Source organism: Merops nubicus, unplaced genomic scaffold, assembly GCF_000691845.1.
Source record: "Merops nubicus isolate BGI_N331 unplaced genomic scaffold, ASM69184v1 scaffold10476, whole genome shotgun sequence".
In the NCBI taxonomy this organism is placed as follows: Eukaryota; Metazoa; Chordata; class Aves; order Coraciiformes; family Meropidae; genus Merops; species Merops nubicus.
The window spans coordinates 83705-111170 of record NW_008614441.1 but is presented as its reverse complement, the minus strand read 5'-3'; the positions used below and the strand labels follow the sequence as shown (position 1 = coordinate 111170).

Genomic DNA, 27466 nt, shown 5'->3' with positions numbered 1-27466 from the left:
TGGGAGATGAAGAGACCTTCCCAACATCCTGCAGCAGGCATAGGTGTTGCAGCTGAAGGTAGTCTCACTACTAGGCTGACCTAGCTTTTGCTGTAGTTAGGATATGTTGCAATAGCTGGAGTAACACATAGCCCTCTTCTATATACTGGGTACTGAGATTCCCAATTTCTGCAGTGAGAAAGATGAATAAGACAGAACTACAGTTTCCAAAAGCCATAAAATCCATGCTAAGACTATTCATAGCAATGGAAAACAAACTGCCAATTGCTTGCAATTCCTGTAAGTGAAGGAAGTGAGTTTTTGTTAACTGACATCATGGCCGTAGGCCAAATTATTAGATTACCTCAGGCAGCCCACAGTTCCCATGCTGCTCAGGTGGGGTGACCACAAAACCCACAGACAAGCCACTGTCCTTCCTTTGCTGTGCCTGTGTGGATGGAGCTTATGAATGTCAGGTCTTTAAGCAGCTTGCAGGGGTTAGTACCGATTCCTCCCTTGGGTAAGTCACAATGGACTAGGAAGCGTTACTATAAGACACTTAGAATTAACATGCTATTCTGCATCTCCTTGTCTGTTAAATAGTAAGCTCAAGACAGATGTTATGGCCAGAACAGCCCTTGACTTTGGGAAGAGTCAGCTCCTGGATCAGCACTGTTGGGTCACATATCCATCTCACCTGCTTGAGCTCATGTGCATTTCTCTCTCCCCAGGGAAGAGGACAGACCCTAGCAGCACGAGCTCTGGCAGGCTTTAGCCTCTATGAACACGAACACAACCTGTGTCTATCCTTCCTAGTTCTAACAACAGACCCAAATCCCCAGGTAGTGACAAAGTTCAATGGAGTTAGAGCAGTTCACCCCATGCAACCTACCTGTTTCAGTAGAGGTCTGCGAGTTTACAAGGCTGAGGCTTTACCTCACTGACCCCATGCTAATTAATGCCTACTAGGGCCATATTAATTAATGCTAGTTGGGGTCCCCTTTCCCCCCAAACCTATCCTACCGCCTTTCAACTGTGGAATTCCCTTGCAAAGCAAAATTATGATTAGTGCAGCTTCCTGTTTGCTACAATTAAGTAATCTGCAAGAATCTTATTTATTCTCTCTCTTACTGGTGGTTTATGTAGCCTAAGACAGTAACATAACTAAAACTTAATATCCCATTATAAATAGTGCAGTTATGACTAGGCGTTGATACTGCAGTTAGAGGCATTTTTTTATGATTTAATCTGTGTGTGCACAAAGTTGACTCCACGAGTTTCTGAATATTCATCTTGTCACATTCTGTTTCATATTCTAAGTTGTCTCCATTCTCAGTGGAAGAAATCTCCCTAGCCACATCATTTAAATACTCAAGAGATTTTTATTATAACTAGTCTATAGAAATAGAGAAAAAGTTCACAGAAGATTGTGTTCTAAGAATAGCAATTAAGGATGCATTTGTACACAGGATGTATAGTTTTACTGCCGTTTTTACTGCGCTTAGAGCTCCCGTTCTCCCATCTCCCTTGATGCTCTATCACATTTATGCACACAGTGAGGAGTGCTTCTGATTTAAAGGGCTGACATTTAGATAAACAAGGCACACAATAAAAATATTCTTATCTTATCAGCGAAATGATAACTGAGGTACAAAGGGCCACATTCAGGTCTGGACTCCAAAAACAGACACAGAAGCCCACTGGAATATGTTGGTCCTTCAGAGGTCAATGTATTGGGCATGGATCTGGCTAGGGGAAAACTAAACACAAAGGTGAGTCTTTTGGGCTTTTTCACCTCCTTGGAGATCACACCTGAGATGCCCACTCCGGAATCAAGAACACTAGGACCTCCAATGCTGGGAATTTACAAAAAGTCAATAAGCTGTGCTTTTTAAAAGGGGAAAGTAGCACCCACTTACACGTCCTGGGAGCAGTATCCTCTCCTGGCATATTGTAAAGTAAAAAATGATGCTGTTGTCTGTTTCCAAACAAATGGTTTGGATCTTCAAGTCTAGGAGCATATTTCTGAATCAAGAAACCTCAGTTTCCCTTTTGGAGCGTGCATAGTCTCTGATTTAGACTCCTTGTCACACTCTACCTTCATGGCTCAAGAGTTGGTCATCTCCTGTTGCCTACTAGGTCCCTCTGTCAGGGAGGCTGCCACTTGGTAGGAAGAGTGTTTCCTTCTCTTCCTCAGCCTTCTTAAAATATGGTCGGACAGTGACCGAGATATTTTTGGTGTTTTGTGCTGTGAAAGGCCAGACATCCCCTGGGCATAGGTTACACCACAGCTCAGAGATTGGCTGACCAGATTTGAGCAGGTTCTAGAGGATGGGTTGCTGTCAGGGAGGACAGAGGACAAACTGGTGTGAGGGATTTGCAGTTCTCCTCTACTGGAGCAATTGATTGTCAAAGCTCTTTTGAGAATGAGGCCCTTTCCTGGGATAATGTGGGTAGAAATCCAACTTCATCTGACTCTTTTAGAAGAGGGGAGGCTCTCAAAGATCATTTCCAGAAAGCAATTTAATGTTTCTTAGTTTCATAGATTTTGCTAGAACTTTCTCTCTTACTCTGCCTTCTTTTTTATAAAACAAATATTATCTGAAACACATCATTTACTTCTGCACAAGATTTACCCATTCCTTTACCCTACCTGGAGGGCATAGCTGAGGTTTGCTGACTGATATTGCAGAGATCCTAATGGGAGCTGAGTTTACGGATCTTTTCTATATGCCTCCTGCAAAGATTGTACCCCCAGGGGTGTTTGAAATTCCCATCAATGGAATGATGGGTTTTATTTTTAATCTCTGTCCAATTTTGGACCTAAGCATGTTTGACAGAGGCCTCTTTTTACATATTATGTGATATGGCACATGACTTTTTGAAACATGGCTGGCATTTTACTGCTAAGAATGCATACTGCTGCTGTACTCAAAAGGAAAAAGAAAACCATTCTTCCTGCTCAAATTCAGACTTCTGTTAAAGCTTTCCTCATTTGAGCAGTGATTGCAGTTTCTGATTTATCACCTTCTGTTGTCTAGTTGCTACCTAGGCAGGCTACCAAAAGGATTAAAATAGAACTGAGAAAATAGCATAGAACTGTGAAAAAGATATTTTACCTCCAAGTCTGTGAATTTCCTAAGATTAACCCTGAAACACAGTACTTCAGTAAATATTTTTTTGTAACTGAGATTTAAAATTAGGGATTGCTTAAATATTTGACTCCTGAGAGCCTTAAAATACTGAAGCTGGCAGCAGAACTGCTACATTTCAAATTTTCCAATGAAAAAAAGATTCTGCTCCATTTAGAAATGTAGAGACTAATACTTATTTAAACCCCAGAACATCTTTGAAATCTGAAAATCCGTGCTTTCACTAATTGGTCTGTTCCCTTCTGGCTGACAAGCAAAATTATTACCAAGTTAGACATTGTGGAAAATGAACAAGAAGCCAAGAGATTTATGTTTGAAGCCCTGTGGTACTGTATAGCAGGTGTACGTGGTGGGGAAGTGCATGCTGCAGTGGTAACGAGGTGTGCCTGTTCTCTTGGGGGGAAGGCAGTGTTCAGTCAGTGTGATTCTCTCCTCATACTCTCACAGTGCACTCTTACCAAAGTTTTTCTGTCTTGCAGATGTGGGTGGGAGGTCCAGTTTGCTCTGATTGTGGCTGGCAGAGCTCACTGATGTGGAACAATCCCATGAAATCTGTGGGATGAATGTGATACAAAGCAATTTTTGAGTATTGATGGGTTTGAAAAAGAGGCAGCCACACTGCTGCAAACTCATTTTCGCCACCTTCTTTATACTGAGGTGAGCTTTGGTCCTCCCATGGGGAACAACTTAAGATGTTTTCTCTAATTTGGGAATGGAAGAAGAGACTTCAATAAAGGTTTATAACATTTCAATGGGATGTAGAAAGTATAGACAATTACAGTAGAAGAAAAAGAGACAGGATTTGTGGAATTTGAAGGAGTGGGAAGGCTGGGACTCCCAGAAAACCAGTGGGCCATAATGAAGAATATAAATATAAAAAACCTCATACGAGTTCCTTAGGAAAAAAATTTGAGATCAAGGTAAAAGAAGCAGATGAGGATCTACAGGATGTATCAGTAGAGAATGTCACAGAATGTATTTCTCAGCAGATATATATCACTGCTTGCATATTATGTAGACAATTCAAACAGATGTGGGACAGGGCCCTACAAATTGAGTAACACTTTCAGGGGATTGTGGGTACCTGGAAAACTTAGCAGCAGTGCCAAATAAAGAGAACATGTGATTCTGCATAAATCTGTATGGCTTAAGAATGACTATGACAAAGTGCCAAAGAGAGAAACACCCAAACTTTTTTCGTTGTTAAGCCTCTTAGATCAATAGATAATTTTGTCATGGAAGATGGTCTCCAGGAAATAAAAAAGTCACTATTTCCTCTACAGGACCTTTTCCAGATACAGTTATTTGCAATGCAAAGTACCTCCATTCTACAGCTAACAGTTTGCCCTTGGCAGAGGTTTCTGCTTGGACACACAATAAGGTTTGCCCTATCTTGGTACAGGTAGCCAAGTCTTGAGCTGATCCCAGTCATATGCTATGAACTTTCAAAACACTGTTACTTTTCACAAAGGCAAAATACACGTGCAAGATTGGTCTTATTTCTCATTTAATTAAGTCTAATAACTTTCAACCTCCAGGGTTATCAGGAGAGAACAGCTTGCATATGCCTGATTTCTTGCCATGGTTTTACATTTCTTGTGCCTTTCCTTGGGCCACATATACTTTTGGCTCTTTGTTACTGCCCAGTGGCGGCATGAAGTCAATTGATAAAAAGGAAGAGGAGTTCTCTGAAACTGCCCAGCTGGCTGATTGGGATTCCTCAGATGCTGCTTCTAATAAGGCAAAGAGTGTTGCAATAATTTCTCTTGGTCTCAGCAGCAAATGCCACAAGCTCATGATGAACCACACCAGCATGTCAATTTTTCAGGGACCAAAGGCAGTCAGGGAGCTACTAGGAAAATTAATTCTGAGGGGTGAATGTTTTAGTTGCTGCTGAGCCCAGTACAGGCTGAAGAATCTATGCATGAGTGTTTATAGTAATACCCTTGAGTTTTTACCACTTCAAGTGCAAAAAGAAGTTAGAGGGAATTCAGTAAGCATAAACAAAACAAGCTGTTTCTCTCAGCTATACACAGCTTTATGCTTAAACCCTTCCTGCTGCTTAAGGAACAAAGAATTACTTGGTGTATGTTGCTGATAAGTGTAGAGCCTTTCCTATTTGTATTCAGAGTAACTAGGAGGTTGATAATTTGTCAATCTATGCAAATTTGAGAAATTTGAGTCCCTCTAGAATGCATAAGTCTGGCAAAATTATTTTGTATGGGGAATTTTTGCCCCAGCCCATACGGCGGATAAGGAGAGCACAAAGAGGAGAGTGAACCAGAGAGTGAACCCATATTTGGGAGGACCAGGTGCCCCTTTATCATTCTTTTCCCACCTTGTCTGGTGACCTTGACAAGTTACTGAATTTCTCTGTATCTCAGTTTCCAGATCTGCAGCAAGAAAATAAGAATATTTCCCTATTTGCAAAGTGTTTTGAGCCTTCTAGATGAAAAACACCACGAAAGAGCTAGTTGAAGTTATTAGTAATAGGCAGCTGTTGAAAAACTCTATTTCATTTAGGTATCTGTATAGCAGATGATAAATACACATTTTAAAATGTTACACATTATATGGCAGATTTCAAAATTCTGTCAAAGCCCTGTAAAGATTTGGCAGCAAATATGAACTCACATTGGTGTTTAGTTACTAACAGAACTTGAGTGCTTTTCTGAATGTCTATAGTGCAAATGTATGTTACATGTGTGTATAAGTAAGAATATTTTGAGTAAGAAACATGCACAGTCTTGTGCTCTCAGGGAAAAATCTTGTCAAGAGAATGAAGTAGTCTGATGCCAAACTGTTGGTTTCAGACAGCTCAGTTGTCAGAGGAGAGACAGGAGGTAGCTGGGTTTTCACCTCCCCTTTCCAGAGGGAGCACAGGCCTGGCTCAGGGACAAAGAGCATCCATCACTGTTCACTCCCCAGCTCCTGAAGCTGGCCTGAGTCAGCTGCAATTTGCCTATAAAATCCTACAGCAAATCCATCCTTATCACTGGTATTTACAGTAAATATTGAGCTGCAGTCTGAAATATTCTTAGACTCTTAGGCACTACAAAATCTGTCCCAGCAAGGGAAGTTCCAGGTGGCCCTGTGCACTTTGTTTAAGTTTTGTAGAATGGGTTAGCCAGTTCCATAAGAACTGGAACAAAACCCACTGAATATTCAAGCAGCCCTTAAGAATTGTTCCACTTGATGCAAAGCTGCTGCTGCTGTGGATTTCTATGAACATGAAAATACAAAACTTTTTAAGAGGATTCAGAAATGCTGCTAAAATGATGCTGTCATCCTCCCCAGGTAACTATATAGCCTTTAATGAGGTAGCAAAACATATGAAGTAGAAATTACTTCAGAAATTAATAATGTGTCTTAATGATCATTAGCTCAAGAGAACTTAAGGCTGGGATTGTAAAAGGAGTCTATGGTAGTTAGATGCTAAGTTTAATGTGATCTGGGGACTTGGGAGGTTCAAGTGCCTGTTTCTTTTGGATCTCTGAGAAATCCCAGTAGCTCTCTGTGCACATGCACATAGCAATGGTCTGTTTGTCTGCTCTCATTAGATCCTCCTCTTTATGCAGTACAAACTGTCTCAGTCTGACCCTGGCTCAGATCTGAAACTGGTGCCTTTGGCTCACATTTACCAGAGAAACTAAGCTCTGTCCATTAAATAATTTATGTACTACAGCTGCTTTTCCATCAAAGTTACCCAGTTACTATTTTGTATCTCTTACTGCTCTGAGAGCTTCAGGCAATGACCCAAAGTCATTGTCTGTACTGCAGGTATTATCCTCATACCATGCCCTCTGCTTCCCCTGCTTGAACCCACATATCCCATTGGCAGTGGAAGGGAAAGCATCATGACCAGCACCGATAAACTGGGAAACTGCCCCTACATGGCATGGAAAGAGCTGCAAGAAGGGATCAGTATGGAAAAGGCTGTATGGCCTTTCCTCAGCTCTGCTCTGCAGCTTGTCATAAATGAGATAATGTGAGACCATGCCAAAAGGCAACACGATACAAGATAGGGCGTGTTGTGCAGTATTACAGGAAGGGCATGTCATAAACATTACAGAGAGGAATTAGCTGATGCCCTTGTGTGAAGATTGCTAATCTGTTGGATGTTCATTTATAAAGATTCTGTTGAATTTTCTCCAGACTCCTTCCACTCCACCCCCTCTCTTTATAGCTTCCTTTTGCCCTTTCCTGACTTTTCCCAACCAGTACACATGGTACTAGTAACTCACATCAAAACCTTTCCATTCCCCGTGGCAGACCGCAGGGATGGTGTCAGGCACTATGCCAGCTGCCCCTACCAGCCAGGAAATTCACCTTACATTCCCTTTGAAGAGTTCCTTTCACCTCTGCAGCATTCCTATCTCCCTAAATATACCCCCTGCTTTGTAAATTCTGGGATTATAGTTCCTGACCTGGTTGTTACTGAGTTCAGCAAGGTATTAGTGGCATGAGCACCTGAATAGAGATGAAAGAAGCAAATACAATCTGGCTTGTGCAAGATGAGATACCTTGCTGGTTTGCAAGTTAGCTATTCTGTACTGTCTTCCCATTTGTCTCATCATCTCTTGAATGATGGAGACTCCTACTTTATCTCTCTTTTGACGTATTTCAGATATTCGTTTTGTTGTTTATGTAGATGTTTCCAGTCTAGGTATTGCTGAATCAGGTCCCCAGTGATGTGATAACTGAGATAGTTAAAGAGGTTTGAGTTTAGCAGCCTGTATGGTGTTCATGCCTAGGAAAGGTTTGATTCAAGAACATATACTTTCACTATACTACTGAGAATGAGTTATATAGACTATACAATATAGAGAAGGAAGGGAAGAGAACTAGGCACTGTGCAAGATATGAAATAGAGTCTACAGATGGGGATAAAAAAATGTCAATCTCCTGTTTTCTTTCTTTGGGGAGTTAATGATAAGCTCAACAGTTAAGTTCTGTTGCTCCATGCATGTTGTGATAGAGCTCTAATGCTCCTGCAAGAAAAGGTCTTTGTGTTTACTATGGACCATCGTACTTGGCTGCACCAAATACATCAAAATAATCTAGGCAGGCCTACAAGATGGTAAAGAAAAAGTAATTTTCTTCTAAATACTGAGTGTTTTTTATGTTTCTACAGAAGAGGAATGCTCTGTGTTTTAAATGATCGCTTTTTTGAAACATGAAATGGTATTTCTTTTGTCCAGAAAATACAAGCTACAACATTATTATTTCCAAGGTGTTGTCTAAAATGTGATTATTATTTTCACAGGATATGTTAGCAGGAACTAGTGTTCAGTGATTTTTTATTTTTTTTGAGTATCTCTAAAAACAATAGGTTGAACTGATCCATAACACAACTAGTAACTCCTCAAGCCCAGCAATTAGTCAACTATGGGATGAGTATAAACATACTAAGTAGGCTTAATTGCATATATTCATGGAGAATCAATAGTAAAAGAATGGTGCTTGCCTTCAGTTGCCAATGGTTAGTACTGATTGCAATTTTGTCTTAATTTAAGACACTTTCCCTTCCACCTGCTTGAACTTGTGGGGTTTTTAGCACTTTCCCCACCTGCCTTTCTGGAACTCACTTTTCATTTCTGATGAATTTAAAATCAGTGGGTCAGAGAAGGAGAGCAGAGGTTGCAGTATGGGAGTTGCAACAGAGAGAATCAGGCTGAAACTCATCTAAATTGTAAAAAAAAATACCAAACCCACTACACCAATTGAACCTCATACTCTAAAACAGAATGCTACTGATCTTAACTGTTACAGTGGTGTGAAGCAGTTATGACCAAGTCAGATAAATACAGTCCTGCCTGCCCGACAATAGCTACTTTGATTGCAAATCTCACAGCTGACCCTGGACCGCCTGCCTCCACACGGGCTATTAAAGCTTTGTGTCAGATATGACAGACACACATAAGACAGGACCTTGTCCCTAGCCCTGTACAGCACCCTGAGCATGCTGATTCTTTTCACCTCCACAAGCCCCAACTCAAAGGCTGCTGCTGATGCTCTCAGCTGCTTCTCTGAATTGCTCTGATGGGGGGGGGGTGGTCTCTGCATCCCACCTCTGACATCAATAACATCTCCTCACTCAGTCACAGGGATTCAGGTATCTTGTAGGTGGTAGCTTTGGCTGTTAAATAGAGACTGGATTTTTTTACTAAATCCTGAAGCTTTCCTTCTTCTTTCAGCATTTAAAATCAGCCATAGGTTAAGGGAAGAACACTTGATGCAGTGAACAGGTAGCCACAACTTGGTGCTAAGTCCTGCCAAACTTTTCCTGGCAGCTTTGTAATATGCTCACGCCAAACAGATGGCAAAAGCTGGCAGTTATGGGTATATTTTGTGGTGCAAGTCACGGCTGAGAGGAAAAGCTACACTGAAGAAAGCACCTCATTCCAAGCTCTTACAGTGACCTGCCTAGACCATATTATCTACACCTCCATCTCTTATACCACCACTGTCTATATTTAGCGTATGAGGGTGCAATAGTGGAAGCCTCTTGCAGTGTTTGCAGAGTGCCTCACACAGTTGGCTCACAGTTAGGAATAGAACCATATGGCTACTATGAAAGACTAAATTCTAATCACCTTGACTGTGGTGTGTTCCACAACAATATGTGCTCTTAGATATTCCTTGATTAAATGTTTTCATACACACAGACACATAACTGCTCCTGGGATCATGCAGAGTCTAGAAGGAGCACGGATATCATAGTGTCACGTGGAACAAAAGAGAATTTGATATTTCCTTGGTAGAGAACACTTAAGACTGTTACTTTTGAAGACAGTCCTGCTATGAATGGCTGAAATTTCAAAAAGTTTCCTGCTGTAATAAAGGAAAAGAAATGGTATGGGGGGTTCCAAATGAAGAAAACCTAACTGCAGTGTATTTCTTCACAAAAACCTTTCTGTTTCAAAGCTCTTCTGTAGAGTGATTAGAACAGCCCACTGGAAGTTGGAATTCCTGCCAAATGCCACTTTTGAGAAAGGTAGTCTAAATTCAGTGTCGCTTCCTTAAACCACAGGTATTTATCCATTACAACTCTATAGCAGTTCCAGCCCATTAGTTATGAACCATTATCCCTTAAGCAACACTATGTACTTGAGTTATTATTTGCCACTTGCTGGTCCTTGTAAACATGTAGGACTACATAATTTCCATTTTATTCTGAGATTCATTCCAGCAGGGACAGATGATCAAACCCAGACCTCACATCACTCTAACCATGTTTTACTTCCTCCAGCTGTTTGTAGCTTAAGAGTGTGCCCTGACAAAAGGCAATACAGGCTATACCAAAGCAAAGCCAGAACGTAAACCTGAAGGTGGCCCATGGCAGTGCTGTAATTCTGCCTTCTCTCCCTGTCCCCATATCTCCTCTTGGCTCTCTGTGGCTAGCAGGGATGACAGTGGGGAGACAAAACTATTTCTTTCTGTTAAGGGCAACTCACTTGCCCAGTCTGCCCACTGCAGGCTACTTCTGTTGATGCCTGCACAGCGAGGAATCTCATTCAGTCACAGAATAAAGACTCAAGGCACCATACACCAGGCAGGCAGGTCCTGCTCCTCCACCCACCACCACATTTCAGGCAATGATCCCTCCCTTCCAAATGACTCTTCTAGCAATCAGGATTCAAGGCTATGTTTGTGTCTGTCGTGCTTGGCTGGCTTTTAACTGATTTATTGCTTAATTGCAAAAAACACTGGCAGAAAGCAAGCTACCTTCAGCTTTTGAGCCTTGATTTTCAGTGTTATTTAGATTCCAAATAGGCATCTGATGGTACAGCCAAAAGTATAAAGCGATAACTGTGATTTTCACCAATTTCCATGAAACATTCCCAACTCAGTTAATGTTTTGCACAGAAACCTCTCTCATTTCCTAGATGGATTATACTGTGTGGCTAAAGAGACAGTGGAAAAATCCTTATGTGTCATTTAAGTCCTCAAATTGAAGCCAAAATGACATTTGAAGGATTAATATGTGTTGTGAACAGGAGAATTTTTTTTTTTTCATGGTTTTCATGGTACACTTTCCTACTCTGATACAGCTATTTTCTTTTTCATTTCTAGTTTTTTCTAACAGAATACACTGGGCCTCTTCTAATATATCTGCTTTTTTATGTTCGTCTGTCAACTATTTATGATCAAGTGGAAAGTGCAAAGAACTTTCGTCACCCAGTGGTTCAGTAAGTGACACTTGTGTGAATTGTTTTCCTGAAGGATAGGGAGCCAGAGGGCTGGAGACTGCATGCCTGGTCACAGAATCAGTGGGAGTTTCAGATTTTTCTTATCAATATCAGTTTAGCATTTTAGCAGCACTCATAAGCCTGACCAAAAATGAGATCCTTGTTGCAATGGTCACTGTACCTGGTCACAATGGGAGATGCAGTATTTTCCCCAAAGAGTTTGCACTCTAGACACACAGCCTAAACAGAAGGTGAAATAATAAACACAGTGGGTAGAAACCCAAAGTTGCGCCTGACAGAAGAGAGGACAAGACTTCAGATGTCCCTGTCCTAGTCTCTTTCCAGCATATTCCCACTCATAAGATGCATGGCATCATCATCCAACACAGAAACAGATAACTATCCCCACACCAGTTTTCACCCGGGCACAGCTAGGAGAAATTTAGAGAGGTCTGCATGTCATGAGTCAGGTCAAGAACAACCAAGAAACTCAAAAGAAGCACCACAGGAATTCAGAACTAGTAACCTGATTTTCAAAACTAATCTCTTCAAACTGCAATTTTCCCCCAGGGTTATATGCAACATACTGAGTTTTGAAAGACTTTTAAGAGACAAAAAAAATACAAGAGCTCTGCCACAGTTACAGAACAACAAAGAGCACAAGTTGTATCTAGCCATACATAAACAACATGCTCATATATAAGCGTAAACCAGCTTTGCTTCTCTCCATCAGTGGAACAGGAATGCTAACAAGGAAAGTAAAACAGCTCTGATGTAATACAGCAGGAGCTGACCACAAGGAAATGCAACCTGCTTAGTCTGCTGTAACTCAAGAGCGTGTTAAAAAGCAATGAAGAGAGGGCAGCCAAACAAGACAGCTTTTTACAAACTTGGATAGTCCCTGCCATTCCAAAGCCTTTTGAAGGACTCTGGAAGAAACAAAGCAGATCTGATCAATGGGAGGGATTAAAAACTTACAGACAGGAAAGTGGCAAGCAGCTGTATAGGGTAACTGCTAGGGAGGCTCAACATTTTAAAAGAGAGTTTCTGGCAGCACGGAAGAGGCAGCAATACCTTTACCTTCTTATAAGTGGGCAAGAGATGTACAGAATCCTTGCAGTGACCACTCCTTTCCAGGTTCATCTGAGGTCTTGATTCTAAGCCAAATTAATTTTAAAATACTCAGCAAAGCTGGAAGTTTGCTCCAGACTTTGGATAAGTCATCAGTTGTTTTGAAATTTTCTTAACTTTCTCTTGTTTAATTAATTACTTTGAAATTGTTTAATCTTTGACTCTGGCTACCATACAAGATGCATAATAAAAGTATTTGAGATTTCACATGCTGAAAACTATGTTTTATGTCTTATAATTGATTTGCAGTGAGATGGGCTCTGGTAGTACAGTAAATGTAACCAAGATAAAATGCCACCAGGAATCACTCTTGACATTTGTTTCTGAAGCTCAATCTTTATGAGCTGCAACTCATTCTCAGAAACAAATGAGCAATGGCTGTTGTTGTTCCATAATCTTCCTCAAAAGAGAATCAGGATAATAATTTCTACAACAATTACCTCATTTCTTTGTAACGGGTAACAAAAAAGCCATCAGAATGGATTAACTTTGCAACAAAATCTCATTTTGCATCCACAAGGAAATGAAACACAAACTACCTCCACGCAGCTACTCGAGTTGGCAAAGGACAAGGAAACCATTCAGAAGATATTGAAAATGTTTTTAAATGTCAGACACATCCTACATGAACATTAAGGTGGCATTAAAACATGGGAGACATCTTTTGGAAAAGCACAGCAGACGCCTGCTTGTATACACAGCTGTCCTGTTTAATGTCTTGGCAGGTCTATGTATCACATCCAGAGCTCAAGGAGTTCTTTTCAATTCAAGGCTAGTAAAAACAAGTTGCTTCTCTGCAAAATTAAGGCAACTTTGTGTAACACTGAAAATGATTCCATCAATCTTTGGTGCCAGATGCTTCAATTAAGACAATATCTTAAATCCAGCAGTTTCAGTGTGACTCTGCAGTTTTGGAATATCAGTCCGTATTCCTTTTATGACATTAAACTGGGAAGTAATAAAAAGCAATCTTTCGCTTACCTTAATTTCTTTATTTTTTTTTGTCTTCCAGTTTGGCCTGCTTCTGCCATTGTTTACACTACATTAGACATCTTCTGGAGACGTTATTTGTTCACAAGTTTTCGGGAGGGCACACTCCTCTGAAAAATATGATAAAGGTGACAATACGTTTATCATTTTGTGTAAGAGAGAATATCCTCTTATCAAAGCAGTCCTTGGAAGAAGATAGGAAAATAAAATATAATTTATTTTCTAGCTCCTGGAATTATGATTAGTCAAAATACGAACACAGGAAGAACTTCAGGGCCATGTCTCCAAGGACATGAACTGAAATCAATGTCCATTTTAGCTCCTGCATGTCAATGCCCACTTTGGCTCATTCTCCCAAGAAGCTGATTGCCATGTCCAGGACATTTTTTAGACTGAGCGCTATTTTATTATGACATATGCTGTTGCAACACCTAGGAATACTGACAGAAATCACACTGCACTTCCACAGTGCAATATAAATATGGAGCAAGAGACAGGCCTTGCAATAAGATGCTAAAATCAAATTGCAAGTAGAAAGAAATTTATTTTTTTTTTTTCTTTCTGTGAGTGGAAGCCTCGGGAAGGAGGATATTGAGCTGTCTTAAAGTCTTCTGTCTCCCAAAGCCTCCTGAGTTTCTTTTATTTCACATGCTCTATCTTGCTCATTTTCTCTCACTCTATCCCCCACCTCATTCAGTGTGATGCAAAGACACTCCCTTTAAAAGTTTTGCAATAAATTTAAGATTTTAGCGAATGACATAGATATATGGCCATGACAGGGGGCTCAACTCAATCCCAATTGGAAAGGAGGTAAAGAGGTACACACCTAGAGAGATTGTTTTGCAATACACAGTCTTAAAAAAAAAAAAAGATAAGATCAACTAAACGGTTTTGGAACCAGAGTGCCGTTTCAAAAGTGATTTATGGATGTGGGAGGTAAAGGCTTACAGCTACTGTTGTCCCAACGTGTCTGTGATGCATGTACCATAGTGTCACTGCATGACTGCAGCCCTACTTGCAGGATGGAGCTGTAGCCAGTCCCAGCACACTGCTCTTCCCAAGAAGGTCTGAGCCGAGGCCCTGAACTTAGACACGCAGAAAGGCTTTAGCAAGTCTCCAGGGTGGCTTCAGTTTGGCTGGTGGGTTTTGTTTTTCCCTTGCACGAAGGATGGGAAAAGTGACCCCTGTACAGGGCAAGAACATCATCACATTAACTCTGCTTGGGCTTTCCCAAGACCACATTTTTAGTCACCAGGCAAAGGCAGCTGAGGTGCTGCTTTTTAACAAGAAGATGATGTGGGGCTGAATCCATGGGAGTAGATACAGCGTGTGGCTCAAACATCTTCATAGGAACTGTGTGCCCTTTTTATGCCAGGGTTAAACTAGGTGTATTCACTTTTGGTCTCTAATGTCTCCGCTGGTTTAGTTGTTCTACTTGGCTAGCTTTATCTTGCTTGGAAATGCTGAGTTTAAAGTACAGTAACAGCTCATGGAACAGCACTTTTATTTACATGGCACAGCTCAGCTGTGTTAAGCAGCCCTAGACTTTTAATAGTACAACTCAGAGAAATATGCCCTTCAGTTTTAGAATCAGGTAAGGAGAAAACAAACATCAATTCCTACAACAGGCACAAAACATTCAACACAAAACAATCTACACTGTACATCCTTTTTTTTTTTTTTAGTGACTTCATAACATCTTAACAAGATCTACATTCTATGACTCAGGAAGCCCCTGCAAAGTCTTTCAGTGATCTTCTGGGTTTTGCACTTACAATGATTTATGCAGTTATAGTTTGTACTTCCTTTTCGCCCTTTCTAGTGAAAAGTATCTTTTGTCCATTCCAGGGCTGTGCCTTTTACTGGGGATTCACTTCCTGGATTGCCTACTACATCAACCACCCACGATATACGCCACCATGTATGTATAAGCAGAACAGAAAACTGACTTTGGTTCCAAAAAGCTTTTTGTATGCAAACTTAAGTCCTCCAAAATCAATAGATGGCCCCACTTGGGATCATATGACTAATCTGTCCAGAAATTAGCCTTTACTCGCTGTCAGGAGGAAGATTGTTGTGCAGGAGGCACTCTTGCTGTTCCTGTTCAGCAATGGCAATCCCTGTCTAGTTTTATGATCTGGAAATATTGGCCAAGTGGAGAAATCACAAAGATCAATATATTTTGCTCATCATCACAATATTTGTACTAAGAATGCAGGAGCCAACCTGAGCTGGCTGCATTTTATTGAAGGAGATATTTGTTTACTAAGGATACATCCTTTCCATGGAACTTAAGATTTATTTCTTTTTTCTCTGTGAGAGACTGTTAAAAATCAATCAGCTACTGCTGATAACAATGAAAAAAAATCCTGCTTTTTTTTCTTCCAGATCTCATTCATCATTTTGTTCTCTCTCATTGTGTTTTATTGTTGTACTGCGTGATTTTATTCATTGTATTTACTCTTTGAACATTTGCTTCTTTTGGGCATAATTGGCTTCAGTTTTGTTTCCTGCTACCTTACTTTCCTTGCCCACCTTAGTCCTTCCTTTCCTCTGTATCTTATACTTATTTGTGAGCTTTGGGATCAAAGGGTTTGGTTTGCCATTTTTATTTATGCTCAGTTAAATTACTCGTTTCTTTTTCAATCAAAATTTTCTCCTGCATGGCACTTACTTTCAAAATAACACAAGGATTCTGTTTCAAAATTATGTGGTTCATTGAAAGAGTCAAATTTGGAGTGTCTTTAACAGTAAAGCTGCAAACAATGTTGAAACATCCCTAGACAGTTTTTAGCAATCTAAAAATGTTTTAGAAACCATTTGTCCAGTCCACAGTCATATCCAGAGATGGCTGCTTTGGGGACAGGTAAGGAAAGGCAAGCAGGTAGTGGCAGAATGCTATGCAGGAGTGGCAAATTAAACCACACTGAGAAAGGCCCCATGGAGAAGACCTGATCAGAAACTACATACTCACATGTCAACATGTGTGGGTTGTTTGGAGCAGTTTTAGCACACGCCTTTGCCCTGACAGAGGTGTTGTGTGCAGGCCAGAGAAAAAGGGTTCTTAAATGTAAAGGTGTGATGAGACTTGTAAGGGAAGTATGGCTCACACATATGGGTTGTGTCCCTCAGACGTGACCATGGTTTCCTTGAGAACTGCAAACCTTTGGAGATTAACATGGTACAGCACTATAGTGGTCTGGGGACAGACCAAAAAGGAGAGGGCAGGCAAAGGTAGGTAAGAACTGCAAAACCTAAATGCATTTCTTGCATGGTGATGTTGTGAAGCAGTGGCTATGTAGTAGAGCCTCACTATCGAGGGGAAAAAAAAAGGCAAGTTATATTATAGGTTCTCTGCTCATGGGGACAGAAGTGCCTATGGATAAGGCTGTGATTCCTGGCCTGGTTCTGCCACTGACAATAACTTCATCCTTCTCCTTGCCTTTCTGAGGAATTCACTGCCACCAGCTGCTTTGACAGAGCACTTGGAGAGATGAAGCTGACAGATACTAGAAAATGTTAGGTGAAAACTGCCTTGAGATCTGTACTGAAGACACTGACATTTCTGGAGTGCCATTACTATTTACATTGTCTTCGTACTGCGTGTGATAATATCCACGCTTTCTGCAGAGCCTGCTAGGAAAGTGTTTCTGCTGCTCAGCACTAGGTTAATTTGATCCATAGCAAACCATGTGCATACTGTAAAATACAATTTCTAATTTCATTCTGTTTTCTAGCATTTGGCCACAGACAAGTTTCTTTTGCTGCCCTTGCTTTTCTGGTAAGCATAAAAATAAAGTTTTTATTAAGGACTGTGGAATAGAAGTAACCCATGATTTAACAAAATGCTGTAACACCACTCTGCATTTGTGTGTATATAAATATTTATACAAGATCATAACCACAGCCCTGTGTCCTTAGACTGGATTTAGTGATTATCTGTTAAGGTTTCTGGACCAGGAAGTCTCCTAGTACAGTTTACCTATACAAAACTTAATGTGAAGTACTGTAGCTGAGAGCCATGAGAACATCATCGGCATTATTACTACTCATAATTCTGTAAAATACTAACATTTAGACAGGTTGGAACTTGTAATTTTTAAAATACAGAAGAATAACATACTAAGCAGACTTTACAAAATACTGCATACCCTGAATAACTTAACCTCAACAGCTATTAAAACAACAAAACCAAACCCTGCCAAAGGGGGCTAAGGCAAGGGAAAGCACAGGTGAAGAAGAACGGCTGAGACTACTAAACCTGGTGTTTGAATGAGCATAACTGGAGTGAGCCAGAGGCTCACTAAGAAGTTCTCATCTGGAAATGTACATTCTCTTTTGTCCTCTGTGGGCATTGCACTTGGAGTGCTGACTTGCCTAAGCAAGGATGAGTCGGTAGCTAAAGCAGTCAGCCTCTTTGGAAATCAGATACAGATCAGTTTCCAGAAATACAACAGCAAGATGGGACAGTAAGGCATCTAGGCTCCTTCAGGTAAACACTATTCAGAAAAGGGTTCAAACAAGTCCTTAGCAATATTTGAATGCTTTCTTAAATCGTGACCCTTAAAGATCACAGTTTGTCTCTGAGATTGGCTATGCAGTTCTCAGCTTTTCCTGCTCTATTAAGGTATAGCAAAGAGAAGCAAAATACTCAGTGGGGGTCTACAGCCAAAAGTGATATTTCCATACTGTGGAGACAGGAGGTTGTGGCAGCAGTGGGCAGTGGTGTGCCCACAGCCTTATTGCCTCCTACCTTCCCAAGCTCAGGGGTTGCCTGAAACCAAGTAATTGCTTGCCTGAATATTCAGTGCTGCCAGTAAAGCTAGTCCTCACAGAAACCTCTGCATAGAAAAAGCCTCCTTTTCAAATCAAACATCCTTCCTTACCTCAAGGTAATGCCCCACTATAGCTTTTATGGAAAATGCTCCATCAAGCAAAGACTTGAGTCCTGTTGGGGATATTTTCAGTAAAATATGGCCATTCCCTTCAGATCTGCATCAGTGCCTCATCTGTGGTCTGCATTCTTGCAGCTCTTTTGAGAACTTCGTACCCATGGAAACTCAAAACCTTTCCCTTTCAGACCTTGTTCTGGCAGGTTTCCAGACAATGAATTTAAAACAGCAACATAGAAAATAAAGTAATTTGAAACTACTTTCACAGGTTTCTAAAACATATGAATAAAATATTTGGAAGATTTTTATTTCCTGTTTTTTAAGGCTTGTCTTTATTACATATCCCAATTTAAGTGTATTCGTCTGCAGCTGCTGTAAACAACAGTACTGAGTAATCTGAGAAGTGTCAGGAGGCCCTTCTGAAAGAGTCTCATATTTAGAAAAATTACTCTCAGATTTGCAAGGATGTTTTTATCGTAGGGTACACATGGAATATAAAGAGGAGAGACAGTATGTAGACTTCAATATTTTATCATCATAAATATGGTAAGCTTTTTTTCTGCTGTTCCCCACTGCCCCATATTTTATATCTGAGACACTAACTCAGGACTAGCTTACATTTAGCAGCACTTCTTGATACAGAGCATTAGCAGCCACATTTCTAAAGAGGGACTTAAGAGCTAATTACAGCAAAGTCCAGCTGCAGAGTCAAAGGTAAGTCAATAAAAATCCCTGCAGAAATGCCCTTTGCTTGGTTTGCTTAGAATATGTTAACTATAGCGTGTGGATTTCTTTTGCTGCACAATAATGTGAGCATTGCACATTTCGGTATGTACGGTGTTTCACAAAAACAGTTTTAACTTTGAAACTTTTTTCTTTAAAATCATAGTAATCAGAAAAAAAACCCATGTTCCTAGCTCATAATTGGAAGTACGTAAATTAAAATTACTTCTATTGCTATGGCTAGAATTATAGCTTCTGCTATGGTATTTTATAATAGAATTTCCTTTTCTGGCTATTTAGTGGTTTACATCTGGTGTTTATGATAGATGTCAGCCAGTTAGTTGTAATTAAAAAACATAAAAGGACTGCAGGATTTGACCTATAACTACATATCCATGCAGAAAAACTGCTTTGCTAATAGAACTGATTTAAACTTTCCTAAAAAAACCCACTGAAATCTCTCTGCCAAAAAGGGGAAAATTCTTCAGCAATGCTATCTACACATTGTTCTTTCAGATAATGGCACATTTTAATATAAAATGAAGTTACATATTCCTTTCAATTAGTTTTAAATTAAGTTTGCAATGGATTATGTTCAGAATTGGCTTTTAAAAATTACAATTGTATTTCTCATTTCTGTATTAATTTTATGACTTTACACTGTTAACATCTCTAGTTTTTAGCAGTCTTCCTTTTTTTTTAATTTCTCAATTTTATTCCATCCTTTCAAAATATAGAACGATGATACAAGAAACCACAGCTTTGTAATACTGCTTTTTTTCAGTTTGAGAGGGAAAATCAGTCTTCAAACCCAGAGATGACTAAAAAAAAGTTCAATCCAGTCCAAGTCTGAAATATACGTATAATTTTGTTTTTCCTCAAAAAGGAGGGGAGGAAAAAAAAGCATAAATTAGGCTGTTGTACTTACATCCTTCCTTTTTCAGAATTGGAAGTATTTTCCAACCATTTCACACTTTAAATATGGGTAGTAATTTGGTTTGATTCTACAGTTGCAATTGATGAAATACTGAAAGCCATGAGCAAATCTGAAATCACCTTGTACTACATACATGCTGTATAATCAAGTGATGAGAAATGGTACTTCTTCCAAAGATTTAAACTATCATCTAAATATTAAAGACCAAGTTTGAGAGGTTAGTTAAGGCTGGAAATGGCCTAACGAGAGAGTAGCAGAACCAGGAATAATACTGGTTCCCTTCATTTACCAACTCCTGACTACTGTCCATCCAACTAGTCTGCCCTTCAGAGAGCCACCACCTCTTTATTCACACTATTTTTCCTTCCCTGTATGACTTAGCTAGAGAACTGGTGACTGTGCTCTGTGACCAGTGTAACAACAGCTGAGTGTTATGCTCAATGCCTTTGAAAGGGCATGCAGGAAGAGAGTAGGGAGTAGGCACATAAGCTCATTACATCTTTACAAAGCAATCGGTCAGCTTCTCACCTGCTTCTTTGGAGACTGGATTAAATCCAAATCCTGACAATGATGTTCAGCTTATAAAAGTATCTTACTAAATTCCTTAGACCCCAGTGAGCATCTGTCTCCCCAGAGCAAAGCATGTCACACGTGCTGGGCATGGAACCACACTGATGGCCACTCTGTGCTGAGCTCCATGGAGCTGAAACATGGGTTTTCACCCCAGGCTGCACCTACAGTGCTCACTAGACACTTATGTTTAACCAAGATCACAGAATATATTTCCCATGGGAGGGTAATTTTGGAGTACATATTTTCTGGACACAGAGACTAAGTTGCAATAGAGGGATTTCGGTTATGCGCTGCAATGCAGTTACAGCATTTTAGGCATACAACTGAAAATATGTTTTTAATGTCTTGCAGATGTGTGAAGCTGGAAATCACTTTATCAACGTAGCTTTAGCTCACCAAAATCACTCAGGTCTGTCTTTGTTTCCTGTTTGTCTATATAAGAGTGAAGTATGCTTAACCTATCCATCTTCCACTGGTATACAGTAATTTATGTATCTACATCCACAGAATAAAGAAAGATGAATTAGGTATCATGCCATCAGTATGACACCTTATAAATAAATATAGTGGCAAGGAAATATTAGCAACACTGTTGTTTCTCCCTAGCTTATAACAAATGTATCTTAATTAGGCGCAACTGCAATTTAAGTACGTATGTGAGCAGGGAAGTTTTCTAAAGCATCCTGCTGACAACAGAGAATATAATTTAAAATACGTTTCAAAAATTTTTAAAGTAGATTGCAGAGTTTTTAGATACATGTATCTCATGTAAAGACACACACATATATAAATACACAAAGAAAGACATGAATACCTACACAGACATCACTGCAAGTGTTTGCTCTTAAAAGGCTGCTCCAAGCACAGCTTTTCAGGACCTTTTGTACCATGAGAATAAAAGTTATACTATAAATACTAGAAAGTAAAATATATTTTCAGATAATAATAGTGTAGTTTCCACTATAACACCCAATTTAAGAAAATACTTCACCACAGTATGATCAACTTCACACACTGAAGTCAGTTCCTATTCTAGAAAGCTTTTGATGTGCTGTGGTTAAGAGGGTGCTTATGTTGTTTGTTGAAAGGGGCCTTAATCAGTTTAAAAGCGGCAAGACCAGAATAATTCATCCATGTTCTCAGTGTCTATAAGTATTGAAGATAGCACTGTTGCCACAGCTTCAGAATGAAGTGTTTCATATGTGGCATTTTGTGTGAGCATTATCAGTGGCTGTAGAGAGCCATCCTGTTAGCTCTGGAGTTGTTCTCCTGTTCTGCTCTGGGATGAAGGATGCAACAGGGGACAGGTTCATGCTCCCGAGTCAGGCTGAATAAGACACAGCTGCATCCTGTATATCTCAGGAGAGTGCCCTGATCCCTCATCTGCTGGCTAGTCCACATTCAGTAACTGTTCTTTCTCCAAACAAAGATTGCACCCTATGAAAATGCCAGACCTTCCTGTAAAAACTGATGCATGGCTCCCTAAGCATCACTGTCACTGGGATAAATACATCTTTTGCTGTCTTAAAAGATTTAAATGAAACTTTTCTAGCAAGTTGTCCTCATTGGTCAAGGGGATGGCTGTTACACAGGCACCTTGTGATAAGGCTCATTTCCACTCCCTGTGTTGAAAGTGTTTTTGTCTTTTGGCTTTTCTTCCCTTCTTTCTTTTTCCTTTCATAAAGGAAGTAAAGCATGTTTTCCAAGTCCAACCTACAACCCCTTCACATGGCTCTTCTTGCTGGTATCCTGTCCCAACTATACATATGAGGTACCTGACCTTTTTCTGCTTCCATGGAAAGGGTGGGTGGTTACTGTGTTTCAACCTTTGCCTGCAGAAAAATCTGCAATACCTCCATGCAGTTTCCTCTGGACATCAATCATTACATTCTACATGTCAGAATCTCCTTGCTCCCACAAATGTTTCTCTACCAGACCTTTGTCCTCCCTCACATCAATATTATGAATCTTGTGTCTATTCCCCTCCACTACAGACTTCCCAGAGATCCAAGGATTTACCACCCATCTCTTCACCCCTTCCAGCACACTTCAGGGTTCCTTTCTAGCCATTTTTACTCTCCCATTTCCTGGACAAGAATCACACTCTTCTTCCAGAGGGAGCTTTTGAAAACTTGCCCTTTTGTTTTACATGAAGTATACAATTAAGAGTGCCTTTTTCTTTGCCACAGGTTGGGTCTTGGATTAGTTTCACAGTAATGACACAAACCCTGCCAGGTAAGTGTGAAAAGAACGAAGATAGCCTCTAAATTGTAGTTTGCAGAATTGAATTCTGGAAATCTAACATTTAGCAAAAAAATTCTACCACATGAGATACTGCCACCAAATTCCCCTTGTGACATGACTGTATAAACCTTCAAAGTGCTACCCTCAGAAAGCTGCAGAGGATGTAAACACTATTGCAACACCTTCTTTTGATCAAAACCAGCTCTCTGCTTCTTGTGAAATATTGTTTCTTCTGTTTCCACAGGAGAATAGACTTTGAAATTTAGGGAAAAAAAAAGAAAGGCAGCATACTTGGTTTACAGTCAATCATTTTCATAAAGGAAAATTTCTTTGCATTGTAAAACTCGAATAAAAATTCTAATAAGGAGAGGAAAATGGATGTAATTAGTATTTCAGGAGAGGAAAGGCACACATTCCTGGTAGCATTTCCCCATTTGCTTGTAGCAGTCAGCTAGCCTGTAAAAGCAGCCTGCTTAGTAGCATTTGCAACTCTTGCTTAGTACTTTCCTGCATCCTTAGAGACCTAAATACCCATACAAATATGGTCCCTGGGACTAAGCTTTCCAAAACATTCATTTTTTAATTACTTTTCTGTTCCAAAATAGAAACCTATAAAAGCTACTTGCAAAGAGTAGACCCACATGGTTTACAAATGAAAAAGAAAGGAATTTCAAAAGTGGATTAAATTGCATCATGCAAAAATGAAACTCTTAATTTTGTTTGACAAGATAGAACATTTCTGGGCTTTAGGTTCTGGCATAGAAATTACTTGAAAATTTGAGGACACTGTAGGGCTGTGTTTAGGAGGGCAGGGAGCAGCAACATATGCACTACACCCACCCTTGCTATAGCCGTCCCAAACAGAACTTGACCAGCTGTGAAATTTTAAGGAAGAAAGGGTAATGAATTTGCAAAAAGCACCTGTAAAAGCACTTCCCACTCAGTGCCACTCAGCCTGAAGGGGCTGAAGTACCTGAGGGACTCCTTACTGGCTCCTGACAACCACAGCAGGGGCCTGGGCAGCTACAGTTGTCAGGCTTTGTGAGACCTTGCTGCCAGGCAGCTAAATCGATTCATGCCCTGCTGCCTACTTGCTCCAGGGCTGAGCTCCCTTTCCATGCAACAGGAAGTTACAGCACAGCTCCCTGTTGTGTTTGGGAGCCAGAAGCTGAAACAAAGAAATATTATAGGCCAAAAGGAAACCAGAAAAATAGTTGAGAGAAGCCATGGGTAATTTTGTGTTGAGACAGCACCATGTCCAAGGAGGCCTTACAATTTATGGTGGAGTCATGGGACATACAGGGTGTGTCTAATAGATGTGAACATCATCTCTGTGACTTCTGATGTGGAGGCTGAGCCTCAGGCTATGGGGTATCAGCAGGGGCAGAATCAACTTATGTCTGCCCACAGAACAGACTAGAGACTTTTTCATAAGACACTCCTGTGTTCACAGTAACAGACATTACAAGAAGACGCATGTTCCATTCTTTTTTTTTCTTTTTTTCCCTTGGTAGCTGGCATTTTTGCTTTCGTGATGGTCATCCAGATGTCTCTCTGGGCCCAAAAGAAACACAAGCTGTACCTGAAGAGATTTTATCCAGAGGTGCGGAGGAAAGCCGCTATGATTCCTATCATCTACTAAGCTCTTCACAAGAGTTGGAGCCTAAGCACACAGTTCAAGAGCTAACTCAGAGTAAATGAGCCATTTCATTCAGTAACCAAAGTGGATCAGAGAAAGAACTACTGGATATCTTTTTCAGAAAATTAACAGTTCAAGATGAAGAGCTTTTAATTAAGTGAAAATATGTAGCTCTTGAATTCTTCGTTCCTGCTAAAAGATATGATTTAATTAGATTTTCTGTAATGGAGCTAATTGGGAAGGGACAAGAAAATTGCTTATATTGAATGTTAGGCTACATATTTAGCTGGTGTAAATGGGCACAGATGCTGCTAAAATTAACAAATACAGCTCATCTACATGCATTCAGGCCTGGTGATTTTAAGGTTCAGTGTTAGATGTTGACAAGAGCCTCGGATTTTTGCATCAGAAGATGTTTTACAGCCTCGTTTTTATTAAACTACACAGAAACAGCACATCCTGCTTCGGCTCCTCTACAGCATCACATCAAAGAATGACTGCTATACTGTTAGCAGAGTTTAGTGTAGCTTTACAAGGTTTTTCTTTTTTAATTGAATCTCATAGCAAATTATTCAATACAAATTTGCTTAAATTGGTCACTGCAGAGAGGTCTGGCTTGCTTTTGTTTTCAGGTAGGCAGATGAGCCCCGCAGTCCCAGGAGGGGACTCTTTGCGAGGTGCTTCCCATCTTGCTACTAATTTGCAGCATGACCTTGTGTGTATCTTTTAAGCCCATCCACCTTTCTCACGTTGAACAGTTTTGGAAATAGCTGAAGATTTTCTGGACTAACAAGCATGTTAAGATCCCCTTGTTCAGTGCCTGACAGCGTCCAGATACCGTTCACCTCACTTGTGTCACACACCGTGAAATCCTTGGGCACGAGGTGAACCAGAGTACAGCTCGTTACTGAAAAGAAAAGGGATCCTGCTAAATGCATTTCAGTCCCTGTCTCAACTGCCTCAAATGGACACTGCTGAAAGGCTTCAACTTCCCTTCAATTTGGTCAGACTCTATTACTTTGCTTTCTAGGATATTATTTTGTAAGGGATTCTCTGGGCTTGTTGTTCAAGTCCTGAAAACTCTGTTTAGCTCCATTTGTAAATCAGTGGTGTCCATGTTATGCAGAAGCACAATTTTACTTACAGGAAGAAAAAGAACCAGAATTGGTTTATCGATACTTCAGCAAGTATTAAGATATGGAGAGTAAGGACGTGAAGTCCAGTTTCCATTCTGTTTCTGTTGACCAATGTCTTTTGGTTCCCTTAGGATGGTGAAAAAGCTTGACTAAAGAACTTTAACCATTAGAAAAACACCATAGCACACAAGCAAAATGAACAGTTTCTCTCCTAAAGGCTCTATTATCTTTGTGCCAGCTCAAATTTTTTAACAAAGTTAATTTGTCCATTCAATTGGGTTTATATCCCCCTTCTACTGTTTAACTAGTGCCACTTGTCTTTTTACCAACTGTAACTCAATTTCATGTTTGTAATGTAAATAAATCACTTTCTATATTTTTTAACTTGTAACCTGTCAACACCTAGAATTTTTTATTCCTCTCAGCAGAAAACCCTAGTCACAGTGAACATCCAGTTCTCTAACCTAGGGAATAAATAAATATCCTGCCAATAGATATCTATTTTTTAAAAATTTTTTGCACTTTTTAGTCAATTACACCCAACAACAATGTTTTTGTTATTTTTTTCCAGCCAGTGCTAGACACATGAGCCAAAACTTGCCTATTTTTTAAATCCAGCCACTGGAACTGTTTTTGATTCATGTTGATTAAAACCCTCATTTTTAGCAATCTTCAAATTTAAAATAGTTCATATGGGAGGTTAACTTGCCAGAATTACATATTTATCTGTTAATCTCTTGATTACAATGGCTGCAGTTTTACATCTGTTTAAGACATGTTTCCAGAGTGGTCCCAATTTCTAGGAGCATGGTTCCTATTCAACAGTTACCTTAGGCAAAGGGAGTACTTCAGGAATTGCTTATCTCCCTGCTCATTAGTTGATCATTAAGTACATGGGATGGGGGTGAGAAGGGTTTTGGCTCCCACAGTAAATAACTAAAGTTTTAAAATGAGGGTAAGAACAAAACCTAGGTGAGAACAAATGAAGACACATTACAGAAGTCTGTCTCAGATAAACATGGCAGATATCTTGATATTTATAAATGGGGCATTGACCAGCTAAAATTACTCAGAACACTGTTAAATGCCTTCACAAATAGCAAGCCATCCAACTTCCCACACCTTCACAGATCTTTCCGTGTTACCCTGTCCTCTCTGATTTTCAGAGGAAGTTCTATGGGATTAGAACAGGTAAATTAACTTTCTGGCATAGGGATATATATTTTGCTTTAAAACTAAAAATATAAAAAAAGGGTCAGCCTTTGTTTTGAAAAACATTTTAGGGGCCTTGCTTTGAAAGAAAACCCTAAACCAAACCAAACACACACAAAAAAAAAAAAACCCTAAGCAAATAAAAAACCCAGACAAAAAGTAAATGTTGTTACATAAAAAGTTCTGAAGGACAGTGATTTTAGTCACATGTGCCATGCACCTTTGGAATGCAAACAATCATCACCACAAGTATTTTCATAGGAAAGTTTGTCATGACTGTGCTGATTACTTGGGGGGAAAAAAAAATTACTTATTATGCACTAAATATACTGGGTTTTCTTTTATTAGCAGCTGATGAGGATGTAAATGGTTAACTGCAAATTCCCTTGGCAATATTTTCTCTTAAGCACAGACCTAACTTTTGCAGATCCATCAGTAGAAGGAAGGCATGGGTAAGGCCACACACCTATGAGAATATCATTGTGTTTCAAGGTCAAAGGGAAGGAGTCTGCCTCCAGTGTGAGCCATCAGATGCAGCTTGGGCAGTTGCTCCCCACTTTGGCCACTTCACAGGCATTGCTAAATACATCAACATTCCAGTGCATTGGGTGCCCTGGTGCCCATGGAAAAAGCAAAATAATCAGGACAGTGTGAATTACATTTTAC

At 39.9% G+C, this 27466-nt stretch overlaps 1 protein-coding gene across 1 annotated transcript in view; it reads left to right on the top strand.

Annotated features, from left to right (window-relative positions):
• TECRL (trans-2,3-enoyl-CoA reductase-like) overlaps positions 1-24455 on the top strand; it is a 61657-nt gene extending 37202 nt beyond the window's left edge. Inside the window, exons 5-12 of the mRNA XM_008942242.1 lie at positions 11208-11323; positions 13467-13572; positions 15293-15365; positions 17182-17225; positions 20921-20978; positions 22255-22340; positions 22759-22804; positions 24328-24455. Of these exons, the coding sequence (XP_008940490.1) occupies positions 11208-11323; positions 13467-13572; positions 15293-15365; positions 17182-17225; positions 20921-20978; positions 22255-22340; positions 22759-22804; positions 24328-24455 (657 nt within the window). The remainder of the gene's footprint in view (positions 1-11207; positions 11324-13466; positions 13573-15292; positions 15366-17181; positions 17226-20920; positions 20979-22254; positions 22341-22758; positions 22805-24327) is intronic.
• The last annotated feature ends 3011 nt before the right edge of the window (positions 24456-27466 follow it).